Source organism: Lemur catta, chromosome 3 (assembly GCF_020740605.2).
Source record: "Lemur catta isolate mLemCat1 chromosome 3, mLemCat1.pri, whole genome shotgun sequence".
In the NCBI taxonomy this organism is placed as follows: Eukaryota; Metazoa; Chordata; class Mammalia; order Primates; family Lemuridae; genus Lemur; species Lemur catta.
The window spans coordinates 78,013,747-78,029,745 of record NC_059130.1 but is presented as its reverse complement, the minus strand read 5'-3'; the positions used below and the strand labels follow the sequence as shown (position 1 = coordinate 78,029,745).

The 15,999-nt window shown below is 32.2% G+C and overlaps 1 protein-coding gene across 2 annotated transcripts in view; it reads left to right on the top strand.

The window, feature by feature from the left end:
• The window catches only part of EFCAB7 (EF-hand calcium binding domain 7), a 43,549-nt gene that overhangs the window by 9,683 nt on the left and 17,867 nt on the right, over nucleotides 1-15,999 (top strand). For both annotated transcript variants that reach the window (XM_045547846.1, XM_045547847.1), the window contains exons 7-9: nucleotides 9,215-9,356; nucleotides 12,666-12,775; nucleotides 15,356-15,513. In XM_045547846.1, coding sequence (XP_045403802.1) covers nucleotides 9,215-9,356; nucleotides 12,666-12,775; nucleotides 15,356-15,513 — 410 coding nt within the window. The remainder of the gene's footprint in view (nucleotides 1-9,214; nucleotides 9,357-12,665; nucleotides 12,776-15,355; nucleotides 15,514-15,999) is intronic.

The window sequence follows — 15,999 nt, the reverse complement described above, 5'->3', positions numbered from 1 at the left end:
GTGAAATATGGGTCTTGAATTAAAAATAGAAATTTTCATTTCATTATTAACAGTATACCAAGGTAGCAAAGCATAATGAATCATGTATTCAAAAAAATATTTATTGAATGACTGCTACTCTGTGCCAAGTGATATTCTAGATGTTGATCAAGGGCTTTGGAGAGAAAGAGACCTGAGCTTGGATCCTAGCTTTGTCACTTAATATCTGTGCAACTTTGAGTAAATTAGTTAGCATCCCTTCTGAGTCTCAGTTTTCTTATCTATAAATTGGGAATAATTATATTTAGTGTGTTTTTAGAGAGATTAAATCATCTAAGTAAAGCATTTAGCACAGTGCCAGGGAGATAGTATTTACTTTAATAAATAATAGTGTTGTTAATATTATTAACAGAACTAAGAAATGACTGTAGGTCTTCATATGGGACTGACATAATGAAAGTATAGTTTAAGAAAAGTTATTCTACTATTGTGTTATATATATGGGGACCTCAAATTGGAGAGACTAAGAGGCTGATAGATAAATACAGATATAAAATGATGATAGCTTGGCCTAGGGTAGTACCTGAATGTAGTAAGGAAGGGGCAGGTGTAACAGACCTGCCATCTCCAACCTACCACGGCCTTTAAGAACTGAGCCCACAGCAGGAGGTGAGCGGAGGTGGCAGCAGCGAGTGAAGCTTCGTCTGTATTTACAGCTGCTCCCCATCTCTGGCATCACCACCTGAGCTCTGCCTCCTGTCAGATCAATTGCTGTCTCCCATCACCCCCAGATGGTACCATGTAGTTTCAGGAAAACAAGCTCAGGGCTCCCACTGATTCTGCATTATGGTGAATTGTATAATTATTTCATTATATATTACAATGTAATAATAATAGAAATAAAGTACATAATAAATGTAATGTGCTAAATCATCCCAAAACTATACCATGCTCCCCCATCCCTCCTACCCCCCACCCCCGGCTGTGGAAAAATTGTCTTCCATGAAACCTGTCCCTGGTGCCAAAAAGGTTGGGGACCACTGAAATCATGTGAAAATGAGTTGGTAGGCCATAATGATTGCCTAACAAGAAACTATTTAAGTTTTGTATCCAAGAAGTTAAGAATAGGGAATGATGTGGATAATAACTGGGAATGACCTAAGAGAATTTAATGATTAAAAGATGTCATGACTACTGTCAAGTTTTTAATTCTGTGACTTTCATATAAAATGTAATGATTTTTGGAAATGTTTGATAGCTCTGTTTTTTGTTTTTGTTCTTTTTTTTCTTTTTTTGGAGACAGGGTATCACTGTGTTGCCCAGGCTGTAGTGCAGTATTGCGATTCATAGCTCATTGCAGCCTGGAACTCCTGGGCTCAATCTATCCTCCTGCCTTAGTCTCCTGAATAGCTGGGACTACAGGTACATGCTATCATTCCCAGCTAATTTTTTTTTTTTCTTTTGGTAGAGACATGGTCTCACTAAGTTGCCCAGGCTGGTATCAAACTTGTGGCCTCAAGATATCCTCCTGCCTTGGCCTCCCAAAGTACTGGGATTACAGGCATGATACACCATGCCCGGCCTTATAGCTCTGCATTTTAATATCCTATTTCTGATCTTGATATTGCCTACTGTTGCTTACTGTCTGTTATTTCTTAAATGAGCTGAAATGGTTGTTTCAAAAAAGAATCTGTGACCCCTTTGTTATTCAGTAGGATTTAGTTCTTTGTTTGCATTTTACTTTAAAGTTTTGTTTTTGGGGGGTTTTTTTGAAGGGAGGGGATTGAAAGGGGTTTCCAGTAAAAAACAGAAAACCTGGTAGACAAACACCTGAAGTTATTTTTTAAAATTTTGTAAATTTTATACATTTCTGAGGTTTCATAACCACTCTGAGAAATCCTTGGTTATTGAATATACAGAATAAATTACTAAAAGGATTGTTTAATTAATTTTCTTCAAATACTTCAAATCTATTTTAAACAAGTTCAGGTATCTCAATTTCATATGGAATAAAGAATTACGAAATTGGGACAAGAAGGAGAAATTAGAAATCAGAAATTAGAAAATTGTAATGTGGTAGCATAAGACAGCCTTTAAAGCATAAATCCACACAGTTGGTAAAGGATTAGAATTACAGGAGGAAAATAAGATCCTTATAGGCACTATACATATATTACTGTCTATTGGCCATACTTAGGTACTGTATTACTATTCTTTTTTTAATCTTCAATTCTATCCATTTGCTTAGGTTCTGTAATGTTCAAGGAATGTCAGGAATTTTCCTTTGAGAGAGGAATAGCTTCAACTTCCTTGCTAAGGCTAGTCATGACTAGAATTAGAATAAGCCCCAGACCATCAGTTGTAAACTCCAGAGATATAATACTTCCTATATTCAGAATCCTAATTAGAATATGCCTACATATAAGTTTTATACATATATGCTTTACACATATATGCTTAACATTTGCACACACATCACATACATATTGTACAATCTATATATTTTAAATGTGTACAGCATGTTATACACCATAAATACGTTATATATATGTCTATATGTAACAATATAAATATAAACATTTTAAACTCAAAATGGTTCATTGTCTGTTAATTTTTGTGAAACCTCCAAATAATAATTTTTACAATAGTTTCTCACATTTTCAAAATATCGATGAATTCAACCCATCAATTAGATGGCAATCCATATCAATTTTTCCTTTCATAAACCATCTACTTAACCTTTTATTTTAAAGTATGTATAATTTGTAATTCTTTAATAACAAATAATTCAATAACTGTCCATTTACTTATACCAAAAGAAAATCACTTTGTAATAAGTATGTGATATAGGATATCTGTATAAAAAACAACAGTGATGATGATGATGATGGTGATATAAGTTCCTCCTCTGAGTAAATGTGTGGCTGTTCTATTGCTTAATCATTCTTCCTCATCTAAAATTTTAATAATAATACAGAAATTGTATGTCAAAACAAATCATGTTCATTCACTACAGTGTTCCAAGAAAAATGTTAACTATACAGATATATTTTTTGATAGCTAGAATTTTCTGCTTTAATATTTATAGTTTGTGTTTTTCATCATTTCCTTAAACATTACAAATGAAAATAAGCAAAATTTGTATATGATACATAAATGAAGTAACAACTGTTTGCATTTATATGAATTTACCGGAATTGGTTGAATATAGCACCACCTCATGCCCTGTGTGAGAATTACAAGCTATTTCATTTTTGCTTTATATTCTCAAAAAATTATATTATACATGGAATTTCTTACTCCATCATTCTAAATTTTTTTCCGAACTCAACCTTCTTCCATTTTTCTCATAATACTCAAACTGTCAACTTAATCTATAATCCTTTCAAATTGATTTATTTGAATGAGTCAGCCAATTTGTCAGTACTTTTTTTCTTTTAATTCATAACATTTTAGTCTGGGTCCTACAGAAAGAGCTTTGTATGATTGAAAGTCTATTTGTTTTAAAGGAAATTTTAGGTTGAATAAGCATTATGTGTTTAACAACTCTGGCCGATCTTATGAAATCAGATACTTCCTTTTAAACAGTAGAGCTACAAATTCTAGTAATGTTATTTGGTAGTCAGAATCATCTGATTATTACATTGAGGTTTGGTTGATATAAATAATATAGTATTTGTTGTACTTCTGTTTTATAATAGCTATTATTCTATCATTTTCTAGCCTTATTAATCCATGTATAGTATTGTGAAATGCAGTTTACCTGTCTTTCCAAAGAAACTTACACATTCTCTTCTACTGTAGTATTATTTTCTAGAATGGAAATTTAGGAAAGACCTGCAATAAAAATGTTTAACTTGGTCCCAAGCTAAATTTTATAAAGCCATGTCCTGTTAGTCCATGGCACTGCCCCCAGAAGTACCATCAGCATATGGAAAAATTCCAAATTATGGAATTTTTCACAAAGTATGTTCACTACCAGTATACTAGGCAAAATGTATTATTTTTTATGGTTTCATTTAAACTGGGGGGACTCCTACACCTATGATTACAATACAGATTTAAGAAATTTTGTAGCTATTAAAAATCTATATTTTTTAAGTAATAAAATCAAATGATTAAGTTTATTTCAACATTTAAATGCATGGATAATTCAGAATGATAATGCTCTATCATACTTTATTATGATAATATAAACACAAAGTTTCTTTAAAAATTGGCTTTTAAAAAATCATGGCAGATATTTAAATGTGAAATAGAACAGAATTCAGAATATAACTGGTATGCTGCAGAGAAAATAAGGAGACCTAGGTCCCAGATCTGGTTCTGCAATCAATAAGAACTGTGACATTAGGTATATTGCTTTATTTTTCAGACTTTTCCCATAAATCAAAAAATAAGTCTGGATTAGACTGCTTTTTAGATTTCTTCTACCTTTAAAATTCTGTAATTCTAAACTAGTATCACATACCATTCCAGATAGGTAAATATAAAAAAATATATTTATAAAATATATTAAAAGAAATTCCATCTGATGCTATAATCAAAATTAATTGAAAGGAAAACATTTTAAATGTAGCTATTAAATGTCAGAATCATAGTTCAAATGGTCTCAAAGGGTAACTTGCCTAAAGACTGTATGAGTATTTATTTCCTTTCTTGTCATCATTGTCCGAGGTCGTTATATGTTGATTATACTAAGGGGATTTGGCTCTCAGGTAATACCATCATCTGTTTTCAGTCCATATATATTTCCCTCCCAGAGATTTTCAGGGAAGCTAAATGGAAATTTGTACGTACTATTACTCATCATTAATAGTTGAACTTTTGGCTAAAGCCCAAGTTTGAACCTTATTGTGTCAGAGATAATAAAAAGTTTGAATTTGGTACCCTGAATATACTTTCTTTTGGAGACATGATCTAATGGTAAAAGCATTGATTCAAAAGTCTTGAACTCTTAGACCTAATATTTCTACAAACTCCTTATAAAACTCTGAACTTCTGAGGACCTCAGTTTCTCCTTTTAGTAAAATGGCTAATTTGTGTCTACCATATTGCCTCATAGCAATGTTGTTGAAATATCATGTATAATGACTTGTTTCTGTCATGGGCAATATGATTAAGAAGATGAATCCTAGTAATTTAAGGTCACATCTTAATTTCACAGAATTAAAAATACACATCTTTTATACCACCAAAGCTGTGACAGTGCATATGATTAATGACTGAAAGCTTGAATAATATTTTAGCAGTAATGATAAAATTTTAAAATCTTAAAATTCAGTTTAAGAAGAAATATCCAAAGAAAAGATAAAAATAAAAATAGAAAACTTGCATAAGTTGAGAAATAACAAAAACTAAAATAAAAGGAAATAGAGAAAATACAGATATCAAAACTTACAAAAGGTAGTTAATATCTGAAGAGTCAAAAGAATTTATTAAAATATGTAAGAAAAATGCCAAGGCTACAATATGAGAATAGGAGATGAATAGGTAGTTCACATAAAAGGAAACAAAAATGAACACATGGGGAAATGTTCTACCTTACTATTAGTAATCAGGGAAATTCAAATTAATGTAAAAGTTATTACAATACCATTTTTACTATTAAATACTTTAGGGATATAAGAAATATATGGAATAATATAATGAATATTTTATGTACCCATACCTTGCTTAAGAAATCATCTTACATATGGTTGAGCCCAGGAGTTTGAGGTTGCAGTGAGCTATGATGACACCACTGCACTCTAACCCAGGTGACAGCAAGACTCAACCTCAAAAAAAAAAAAAAAGAAAGAAATTCCAAACAAAGTCACATTGGAAAAAAAAAGAAAGAAAAAAATAATAACAAATTAAAAAAAAAACAAACAAAGAAATCATCCCACACTACCACCCAATTTTTTTCATGGTAACACATTACTGACAACTAATGGTAATATTATTACATTATATACCAATGGTGGTGTTGTAAAATTAGCATCACTGTTTTATAAAGCACGGTGGAAACACATGTCATAGCCTTAAAAATGTATACACTTTTTGCCTAGTTCTTCTCAAGGAAATCATTCATCAGAAGAAAAACATTTAGACAAAATAGTATTCATTTTGACATTATCTATATTGATGAGAATATCCAAGATTTTAGAAATAGTTAACTAAGTTATGGTATACCAACTTAATTTTCATCATAAAACCATATAAATTGAAATTTTGAATATTACATAGCAAAATGTTTTTTTCTTGTGATATAATATACACAATATAAAGCTTACCATTTTACTCATTTTTTAAGTGTACAGTTATCTGTGGCATTAAGTACATTCACACTGTTGTGCAACCATCGCCACCTGCCATCTCCAGAACTTTTTCATCTGAAACTGTACCCATGAAACTAACAATAGTTCCCCGTTTCCCTTTCCCTACAGCCCCTGTCAACTAACCACCTTTAGTTACTTTCTACTTTCTGTCTCTCTGAATATAACCACTCTAGGTACCTCATATAAGTAGAATCAAGAACTATTTATTCTTGGTGTCTGGCTTATTTCACTTAGCATAATATCTTCAAGATTCATCCATGAACCTTACAGCATGTGTCATAATTTTATTCCTTTTTAAGACTGAATAATATTCCATTGTATGTATATACCATATTTTGTTTATTCTTCTGTCAATGGACATTTGGATTGTTTTCACTTTTTGGATATTATGAGCAGTGATGCTGTAAACATTGGCGTACAAATATCTGAGTCCCTGTTTTCCATTTTTTGGGTTACACACCCAGAAATAGAATTGCTAGATCGTATGGAATTCTAGGTTTTTTTTTTTTTTTTTTTTGAGGAATTGCCATACTGTTTTTCACAGTGACTTCACCATTTTATATTTCTATGAGCAATGCACAAGAGTTTAAATTTCTCAACATACTCACCAACCCTTGTTATTTATTGGATGTTTTGGTTTGGTTTTTTTTGTTTTTTGTTTTTTGTTTTTTGTTTTTTTTTGATAATAGCTATCCTAATGGGTGTGAGGTGGTATCAAATTGTGGTTCTGATTTGCCTTTCCTTAATGTTTAGTGATTTTGAGCATCTTTTCATGTGCTTATTGGCTATCTGTATATCTTTGGAGAATTGATCAGTCAATTCCTTTGCTCATTTTTTAATCTGGTTGTTTGGTTTTTTGTTGTTGAGTTGTAGGCATTCTTTATATATTCTAGATATTAATCCTTTTTCAAATATATGATTTCCAAATAATTTCTCTCATTCCATGGATTTTCTTTTCACTCTGTTAGTAGTGTCCTTTGATACATAAAAATACTTAATTTTAATGAAGTCCAGTTTGTCTATTTTTCTTTTGTTGCCTGTGATTTGGTATCATATCGAATAAATCATTGCCAAATTCAATATTAGCTTTCCCCCTATGTTTTCTTCTTAAGGATTTACAGTTTTAGCACATTTAGGTCTTCAATTTATTTTGAGTTAATTTTTATATATGGCATAAGGTAAGGGTCCAAATTCATTCTTTTGCATGGGGATATTTAGTTTTCCTAGCCACATTTGTTGAAAAGACTGTCTTTTCCGTTATTAATTGGTGTTGGCACCCTTGTTAAAAATCATTTCACTATATATAGAAGAATTTATTTCTAGGCTATCCATCTCATTCTATTGATCTATCCATCTGTCTTTATGCCAGTACCACACTATTTTGATTACTGTAGTTTTGTACTAAGTTTTGAAATCAGAAAGTGTAGGTCCTCCAGCCTTATTCTTTTTCAACAGCAAAATATGTTGGATATAAGATTAAATTTAAAAAGCAAAACATAAAATGGTGTTTATTAGAAGGTAAAAAATAAGTTTCTATATAAGGTCATTATTGGAAAGGATTACGTAAAAATCAAAGGATGGTAGAATCTTAGGGATTTTTTATTTTTAAATTTCTTATTTTAAATATATTAAAATAGTATAAAATATTAAAATAATTATGACTTATAAAATAGAAAAATGAGAGATAAGTATATATTAGGATAATTTAGTCTTTAAAAAAATTAAGCAAAAAATAAATCTCAATGTAAATTATTTTTGGTCTTGTCTTTTCAGTGCCATGGGAAATCTTTTTTTATAATGGATTAAAAAGATATTTGTGATGTTATTGTTACAGAGTAATGCATACCTTTCCGGTAGTTATCAATATTACTAAAGCCTTGAACTTATTATCAAAATATCCTTACAGATAATTTTCCAACATCTTCCTTTATCAAGTTACTTCAAAGCCTCATTAGTACTCTATTTTTGGAAGTCATTAGGAGTAGAACAGAAATATGTCTTACATTGTAGGTAGGCAAGCCTATTAATGATAAAGTGAAAAGCATTTTTACACACATCTGTAGTAATGGCACAATATCCTATAACTTCAATACAGAATCCTTTACTTCCTGCCCAAGGTGCCATTTTCAAGTTGTACTTAATTCTGTAATAGTTATGAGATCCCACATAGACATATTAATTCAAACTAAAAGGAATTTGGCTAGACCAAGAGATGGTAGAGCCAATACAGAAAGGTCTTTCTCAAAACTGATGTTTTATATTTATCAAAATTTTTCTGTAGCTGTGAAAATTTTATTCAATGTTCTTCTAGTTACTTAGACTTGAAACAGTATTTTGGTTGTCATATACTTTAAGTAGAGTCGTGTCATTTTTTTTCTTTCAATATATTTGTTTTACCTGTCCTTAATTGTTCATTTTTATTATGATCCTAGCATTAATCTGACCTGGATTATTACAGCAGTATATTTATTTATTACTTTGCGTCAATACTTCTCCCACTTTCATGAACTTATTTTTCTTATTTCTTCTCTCCATTATGTCTTTCCCTTACTTTTCATTATGTACATGCTGTCAATTCTTCATGGTATAGTTCATCAGTTGCCCCCTCAATTTATATCAATATCCCCCCAATCAGTCAGACAATAAATATTAGTTGAACATCCTCAATATTTTAGGAACTTGGATTATAGTATTTTTTGCATGTATAATTCTTTTTTGGTCCTAACTGTATATTACTACCAATTATAATTGAATTGTGTTATGCCTATTTTTTTTGCCTCCTATTTTGCACATTCCTGAAGAGCAGTGACTACATTTGACATTTCTTTTATATCCTCCTCAAATTTCTCCTCATTCCTATGCATGTTGGAAACATTTAATAAATATTGTTGGAAAAGTTTTTTCCTTCATTTCAGGACTGGCAATGCATACAATCGAAAGGTTGCTTCTTCTTAGAAGAAGATGGCGAAATCATTAGTCATCAATACAGAATGCAAATAGCTCAGAGGTCCATGGTTTTTCTAACAATTAAGCCATTAAACCTGAGTCAAGTTGAAGGTAAGTTTAAATTTTCTATATATTTTTAAAATATCAATTTTTACCCTCTTTGAAAATACTTAGGTAAGTATTCCACAGTCCTGGTTAGTAAAGAAAATAATCTGCCTAAATAAGAAACATATGGTTACATTTTAAGAAAGAAAGTGTTAGTTTGTATATGGACTGTGTTATCATATTACGCAAAGCAAATAAATTGCTTTGTGGATATGTTTAAAGCATGTTTTATTAAAAAACAAGAACAAATTGTTACCTTGTTTTCTTATTATATAGAATTAACTTTTTATTTGCTAATTAATCCTAGCTTATCAATTAATTACTGAATTTTTAAAATTAATATGTCTAAGAGAAGTTCTATAGGGGCATAATTTGGGACAATATGAAACTGTAAGTATTTTTTAATATAATATCATCAAAGTCCTATGTCAATGACTTAGACAATCTTAATTTTTGCATTCATGGTAATATTTTCTAGATAAAAATTAATAATTTTCTAGTGTCTAAAATGGTTATTATATAATTTTTAATCAGTGAAAGATGTCTATAAAGGGTGATTCCCTAGATATCCTTTTAATGCTGATCTAAATCAATCTTTATTTTTCTTTTATAATGTTTACATATAAACATTTTCTTACTAGAGGATTCTCCCCCACCCCTATTTTTTTCCCTCCTAAAGTAGAGATTTGGAAAGTCTTCACTGCATATCTTGTAGGATACTTACAAAATTTGGTAGCTGATACTTTTAAATGATAACTTTTCAGAGAAGAAAATCAAGACAGCCCTGCAAATTTAGTGTATTTGTTAATTCTCTGTATTTTCATGAATAAGATTCCTTTATTCATTTATTTATCAAAGGTGTATTGAGGGCTTTATATATTAAGCATCAATTTAGGTGTTTAGGATATATCAGAAATCAAAAAAGACAAAAATCTCTGCCCTCATAAACTGATGTTTTAGTAGGGAAAACAATAAATAATAAGCATAGTAATGTGACATGATATCTTAGAGAATAAATGCTATGGGAAAAACATGGAGGGAAAAAGGGATTGTTAATGCTGAGGGAATGTTGGGTTGCCATTGAAATGGAGTGGTCAGTGTATGCTTCATTAAGAAGGTGCCAAATAAACAAAGAATTTGAAAGAGGTGTACAATTATTAACTGCTGCATTAAAAATTACCCCAAAATTCCATCACTTAACACAATTAAACATTTGCTCATGAGTTGGTAGGTCAGTTAGATAGTTCTCTTAATCTGAGCTAGGCTTGGCTTTTTCCTATAGGGCTTACTTACACAGTTGTGTTCAGCTACAGGTAAGCTGGTGGCTGACTTTGCTGATCTTGGCTGGGTTCTTTCCTATGTATTGGGTCTTGGCTGGGATCGCTTGACTGTGCCTCATGATCTCTCATCCTCCAGTAAGCTAGCCTGGACTTGTTTTCATGGTGTTAACACAGGTCTGAGAAGAAAAAGCAAAAGCACGATAGGACCTCCTGAGGTCTGGGCTCAGAACTGGCATCATGTTGCTTCTGTTACATTCTGTTGCTCACAGCAAGTCACAAGACAGGAGTCACAGGGTGAGGGGATAGACTTGATCTCTTGATGGAGGAGCTGCAAAGTCACATTGCAAAGGGCTGTGGATACAGAGAGGGCAGCCATTTTTGTTGTCTTCCACAGAAGACAAGGGAGTAAGCTTTGTGAATGGAAGGGTGGTGGAAGCGCTGGGTGAAGAGTGGAGGAGGTGGCAGAGCATTCCAGGTAGAGAGCATACTCTGTGCAGAGGCTCCAAGTTGAGAGTGTGCTGGTATTAGCAGAACGGAGGCTAGAGTGTCTATAATGGAGTAAGTGAGAAGGTGGGTGGGGAACAAAGACAAAACCAGATAGAGGGTTGGGGTTTCTTTTTTCCATATTTAGGACTTAGGCTTTTAATCAGAGAAATAAGGATTTTCCTCTCATTTTTTTCAAGGTTTTTCACCATGGATGTGGTCAAAATTTCTCTCTTTATCTTTGATTTTCCTCACTTTGAAAGTGTGTCTAGGTAGTTTTTGCTTGTGTTGTTGATGCTGTTGTATGGGGATTTGGGAGATTTTTGTTTTTTGAGTTTTTTGGTATTTATCCTGCTTGGGATTCTCTGAGCTTCTTGGATTTGTGGCTTGTTATCTTTCATTATTTTTAGAAAATTCTCTATTTTATGTCTTCAGATATCTTCTGCCCTCTTTCTTCTTTTTCCACTTGTATGGTACTTGACATCTCTTTCTCCTATGATCCACCACAGGTAAGCCAGTGCTTACATCCCATCTCTCCTTGGATTTTAGGCTACGTAGTTGTCCTGTGACTTCAGCTCTGATGAGTTCAAGAAAAGTTACGATTTTGTAGTTCATTCACTTTTTCTTACTGTTAGGGAAGGAGCAGCACTCTGCTAACTCTCTACTCCATTAGAGGATTTTGAGTAGAAGGCAGGACATAATCTGACTTATATTTTAACAAGAGCAGTCAGGTTGCTATACTGAAAATAGGTTGAAGGATACTCAGGAGAAAACAAGGAGTCCAGCTGGGGTGTTATTGCAGAATTCTAGGAGAGAACTAATAATGCTTTGAACTAGAGTATATGTAGGACAGGGGATAGTAGAAATTCTGGATGTATTTTGAACGTAGAACCATAGAATTTCCTGAGGATTCATTTTGATATGTGAGATAGGAAAAGAGTTAGAGATGATTCCAAGATTTTTGACCTGAACAACTGGAAGGAATGAGTTGCCATTAACTGAGAGAAAGAGGACTATAGATGGACAGTTTTTTTTAAAAGGAATTGGGGGTAATAGTTTTTGTAGTTTTGGTAATAGAAATTCAAGTAGAAATGTTAAATATGCAGTTAATTATATGAGTCTAACATTCAGAGGAAAGATCCTAGCTGGAGATGTAAATTTTGGGGGTATCAGCATATAGATGGTATCTGACATCTCTTCCTCCTGTCCTCCACCACAGGTAAGCCAGTGCTTGTATCCCATCTTTCCCTGAAAAGATCTGTTTTTTCTTGGATTTCAGGCTACTGAGTTGTCCTCTAACCTCAGTTCTTGATGAGTTCAAGAAAAGTTGTGGGTTTTAGGAAGTGAATATGTAGAGAATGTTTCTTGCAGGGTCACTATATATAGCTATGTGTCTTATTACAAATGCTATGATGTTTACATATAAAAATAGGATGTATATTTCTAAAATAAAATCTAAATGGGGAAGAAACCACTAACTTCTTTTTTAGATAGGAAAGAGTAAGTAGTGATTGCTTATTTTAAGGTGCTTGGGGTTTTTTTTTGTTTACAGGAAAGCCATCCCCTTGGTTATCAGTTGATACTGCCTTGTATATTCTTAAGGAAAATGAGAGTCAAGCAAATCTACAGCTCATGTGTTTTACTCAACTACGAAATAGAGAAGTATACATATTTATTTTCTAATATTTAATTTAAAAATATAGTATGAACTCAAGTTTGGGGAAAATAATAATTTTTCTATATTTTATTTTTTAAGGTTTTATGTTCCTTGTAAACAGTACTTAAACACTATGGATATTATATGTTTTATTAATTGTAAAGAACTTTTTCTTGTTTCCTGAGATTTGTTAAGAATTGAGGATAGGAGCCCAGGAATGGTGGCGCATGCCTAAAGTTCCAGCTACTTGGGAGGCTGAGGCAGGAGGATCATTTCAGCCCAGGAGTTCAAGGCTGTAGTGAGCTGTAATTGTGCTTGTGAATAGCCACTGTACTCCAGCCTGGGCAACATAGTGAGACCCTGTCTCTAAAAAAAAAAAGAAAGAAAAAATTGAGGATTGACTGGCAGTCTTAAGTCTTGGCTTTGTAACTTATAGGTTGTGTGACATTATACTTTACTTTCCTTTTCTCTAAATGCTCTGATGCCTCATATATGAATGTTTTTTTTGATATACTCAGTAAAAAAGATTGGTGCCAGTAGATTTTTTTTTCCCCTAAATACAAGCAATTCAAGACTTTGGAAAAGTTGCTCTAGATGTTTGTCTTACTTATATTACTACTGCAAAACAGAAAAACTTTAAGATTGCTATCCTCAGGCTTGACTTATTATAGGCTTGACTGATTATCAATCAAAATAGATTGATATGAAGAAATGCTTTTAAATGTTTTTATATGTTGCCCATGGGGTTGCTCTGATCTTTTCTAATTATATATTTACTCACAGGCCAAATGTGTGAGGCAGATACATAAATGTGGCTATTCATTTTATGAGGACTACAAAATACATCTGCTACACAACAACAGAAATAATACTATTCAAGGGCTTACTGCAATATCATATTTAATCTTTATATAGGCCCAACGACAGATAAACATTTCCCTGATGGAATGTTATATAAAAGTCTTTATTGTAGGCTTCCTAACAGACAAGAATAGTTATAGACGAGAAACAAATAAAATTGGCAGAAGTTAATGTTTTGACTAAACTCTTCTTCAGTACTGACTACAAAGTTAAGCTCAGGATAAAGCATTATCTAAAACAATAGCTTTTTCCATTTTGTTTTGGGTAAAATTGCTTTTTTGTGAGATTGCACATGTAAAACTGTACATAGCAAGGCTGTAACAAAGTTTGAATGAGATTCTATTTACCTCTTTTCTATATAGGCTTCTGTTTTGTTAACCTGTACTATATGATATTTACAAATGATTTTTTATTCGTATTTTCAGTTTCACAATTATTTTCTTTAAGAAGAGTTTTGGCCCATGAAAACCTCTCCATTTGCCATCCATAGTAGCAATGCAAGCTTATAATATGTGAAGATAAGGGAAGTTCATAGGATAACATATATTAGCAAGCTCCACGTTCTGTTTTTTGACTCCTGAATATCAGTCTACATATGGCCAATCTCAAAGCTTATGGTTTCCAAAGCATAGGTGTGATAAATATTTAGTCTTAAAAATGACCCTCAGTTATGTTGTATTGCTTCTTGTATCAAAATAGGAGATGGTGACCTTAGGAAGAATGATTTCTTTGACTTGTCAGGGCCAAAATAGGATGAAACACAGAATTTAGGTAAGCAAACTTATTTGGTGTATGAGTCTCCAGGATGACCTAAGATACACCTGGATTTTGAAAGGAATTTTTGGACATCATATCCTATAGGATTCCCATGGGTTAGTCTGTGATAAAGAGCAAATAGCTGTTTGCTTAGCTATTATACACAACTAGGAAATGCTTAGATTTAATATATTTGACAAAGATAACCCCTAGTTTTTATCGGAAACTTTTGGCCTCCAGAAAGCTCCTGGGAGGTACATAGAGAGATACTATTTGCTTTCTTTTATAGAACAGGAAACTAAAATGTTTTTGTATACGAATGTCCTGGCACTCATTATAAATATCCAGTAGTTGACAGAAAACAGAATTTCATATAAGGTAGGTTTATCTGGATTTCTGCATTTTGTTTTATAGTCTATATTACATAAATAATAGTAAAATTTCAGTGCCTTTGTCCACATAATTGGACTCTTAGAAATATGGTTAATTCATACAAATAGTGAACCCTTTACAAATATATTTAATTTTTATTTTATGTCATTGAACTCTGATTTACAAATTATACATTTACATTTAAATCAGGAAACTGAAACCTGGAATATTATTACTTTTTTTTAAAGGAGATCAAGATTTACATAAAAAATTATCCTAAGATTTATCTCTTTCCTTCCTGTTGAAGATATTTGCATCACAAACATTTTTGAAGATTATTAGGGAAGATTTAGAAGATATATAATTTCTTACCTACTATAGTTTTAGGCATTTGTTTTAAAAATATATAAAGAACTAGTATATCTGTTGGTCTTGTAATGGGGTTACCATTAACAAAAAGAATTTGTATCCTCTAAGATTGATAGAACTATGATAGAATTGGTGAATATTGATTAAAAGATCATTTTTAATGCTTCCCTTTCAGAAGAAAATCTCATTAAGACTCATGGTTGTTTGTATAATTCTTTTGAGAAAAGGTGTTTGGATGGACTGGTGAACTAGGACCTGGAATTTACTGGTTAATTCCTTCCACAACTGGCTGTAGGCTGAGGAAAGAAGTAAAACCAGTAACAGAAGAAGCCCAACTCGTATATAGAGATGAAACAGGGGAATTATTTCTTACAAAGGAATTTAGGTAAGTTTTGTTATTAGGATTGAAACTATAACATCTAGACTAGATGTATATCAATAGCCTATCTTTCCCCCTTTCCTTTGGCCAGCCCCCACCCCTATCCTCAGATTCTAATTCACTTACTCTTGTGGCAACCATGGGTGAACCTGGAGGACATTATGCTACGTAAAATAAGCCAGGCATGGAAAGACAAATATACCACATGATCTCACTTACATGTGGGATCTGAAAAAGTCAAACTCAGAGAGTAGAAGGATGGTTACTAGGGGAAGCAGGTTAGGGAGGCAGGGATGTTGGTCAAAGGATGCAAAATTTCAGTTAGGCAGAATAAGTTCAGGAGATCTATTGTACAATATGGTGATTATGATAAAACAATGCATTATATACTTGAAAATTGCTGAGAGTATAGATTTTAAATGTTCTCACCACAAAAAATAAGTATATGTGATAATGGATATGTTAATGAGCTTAATTTAGTCATTTGACAAT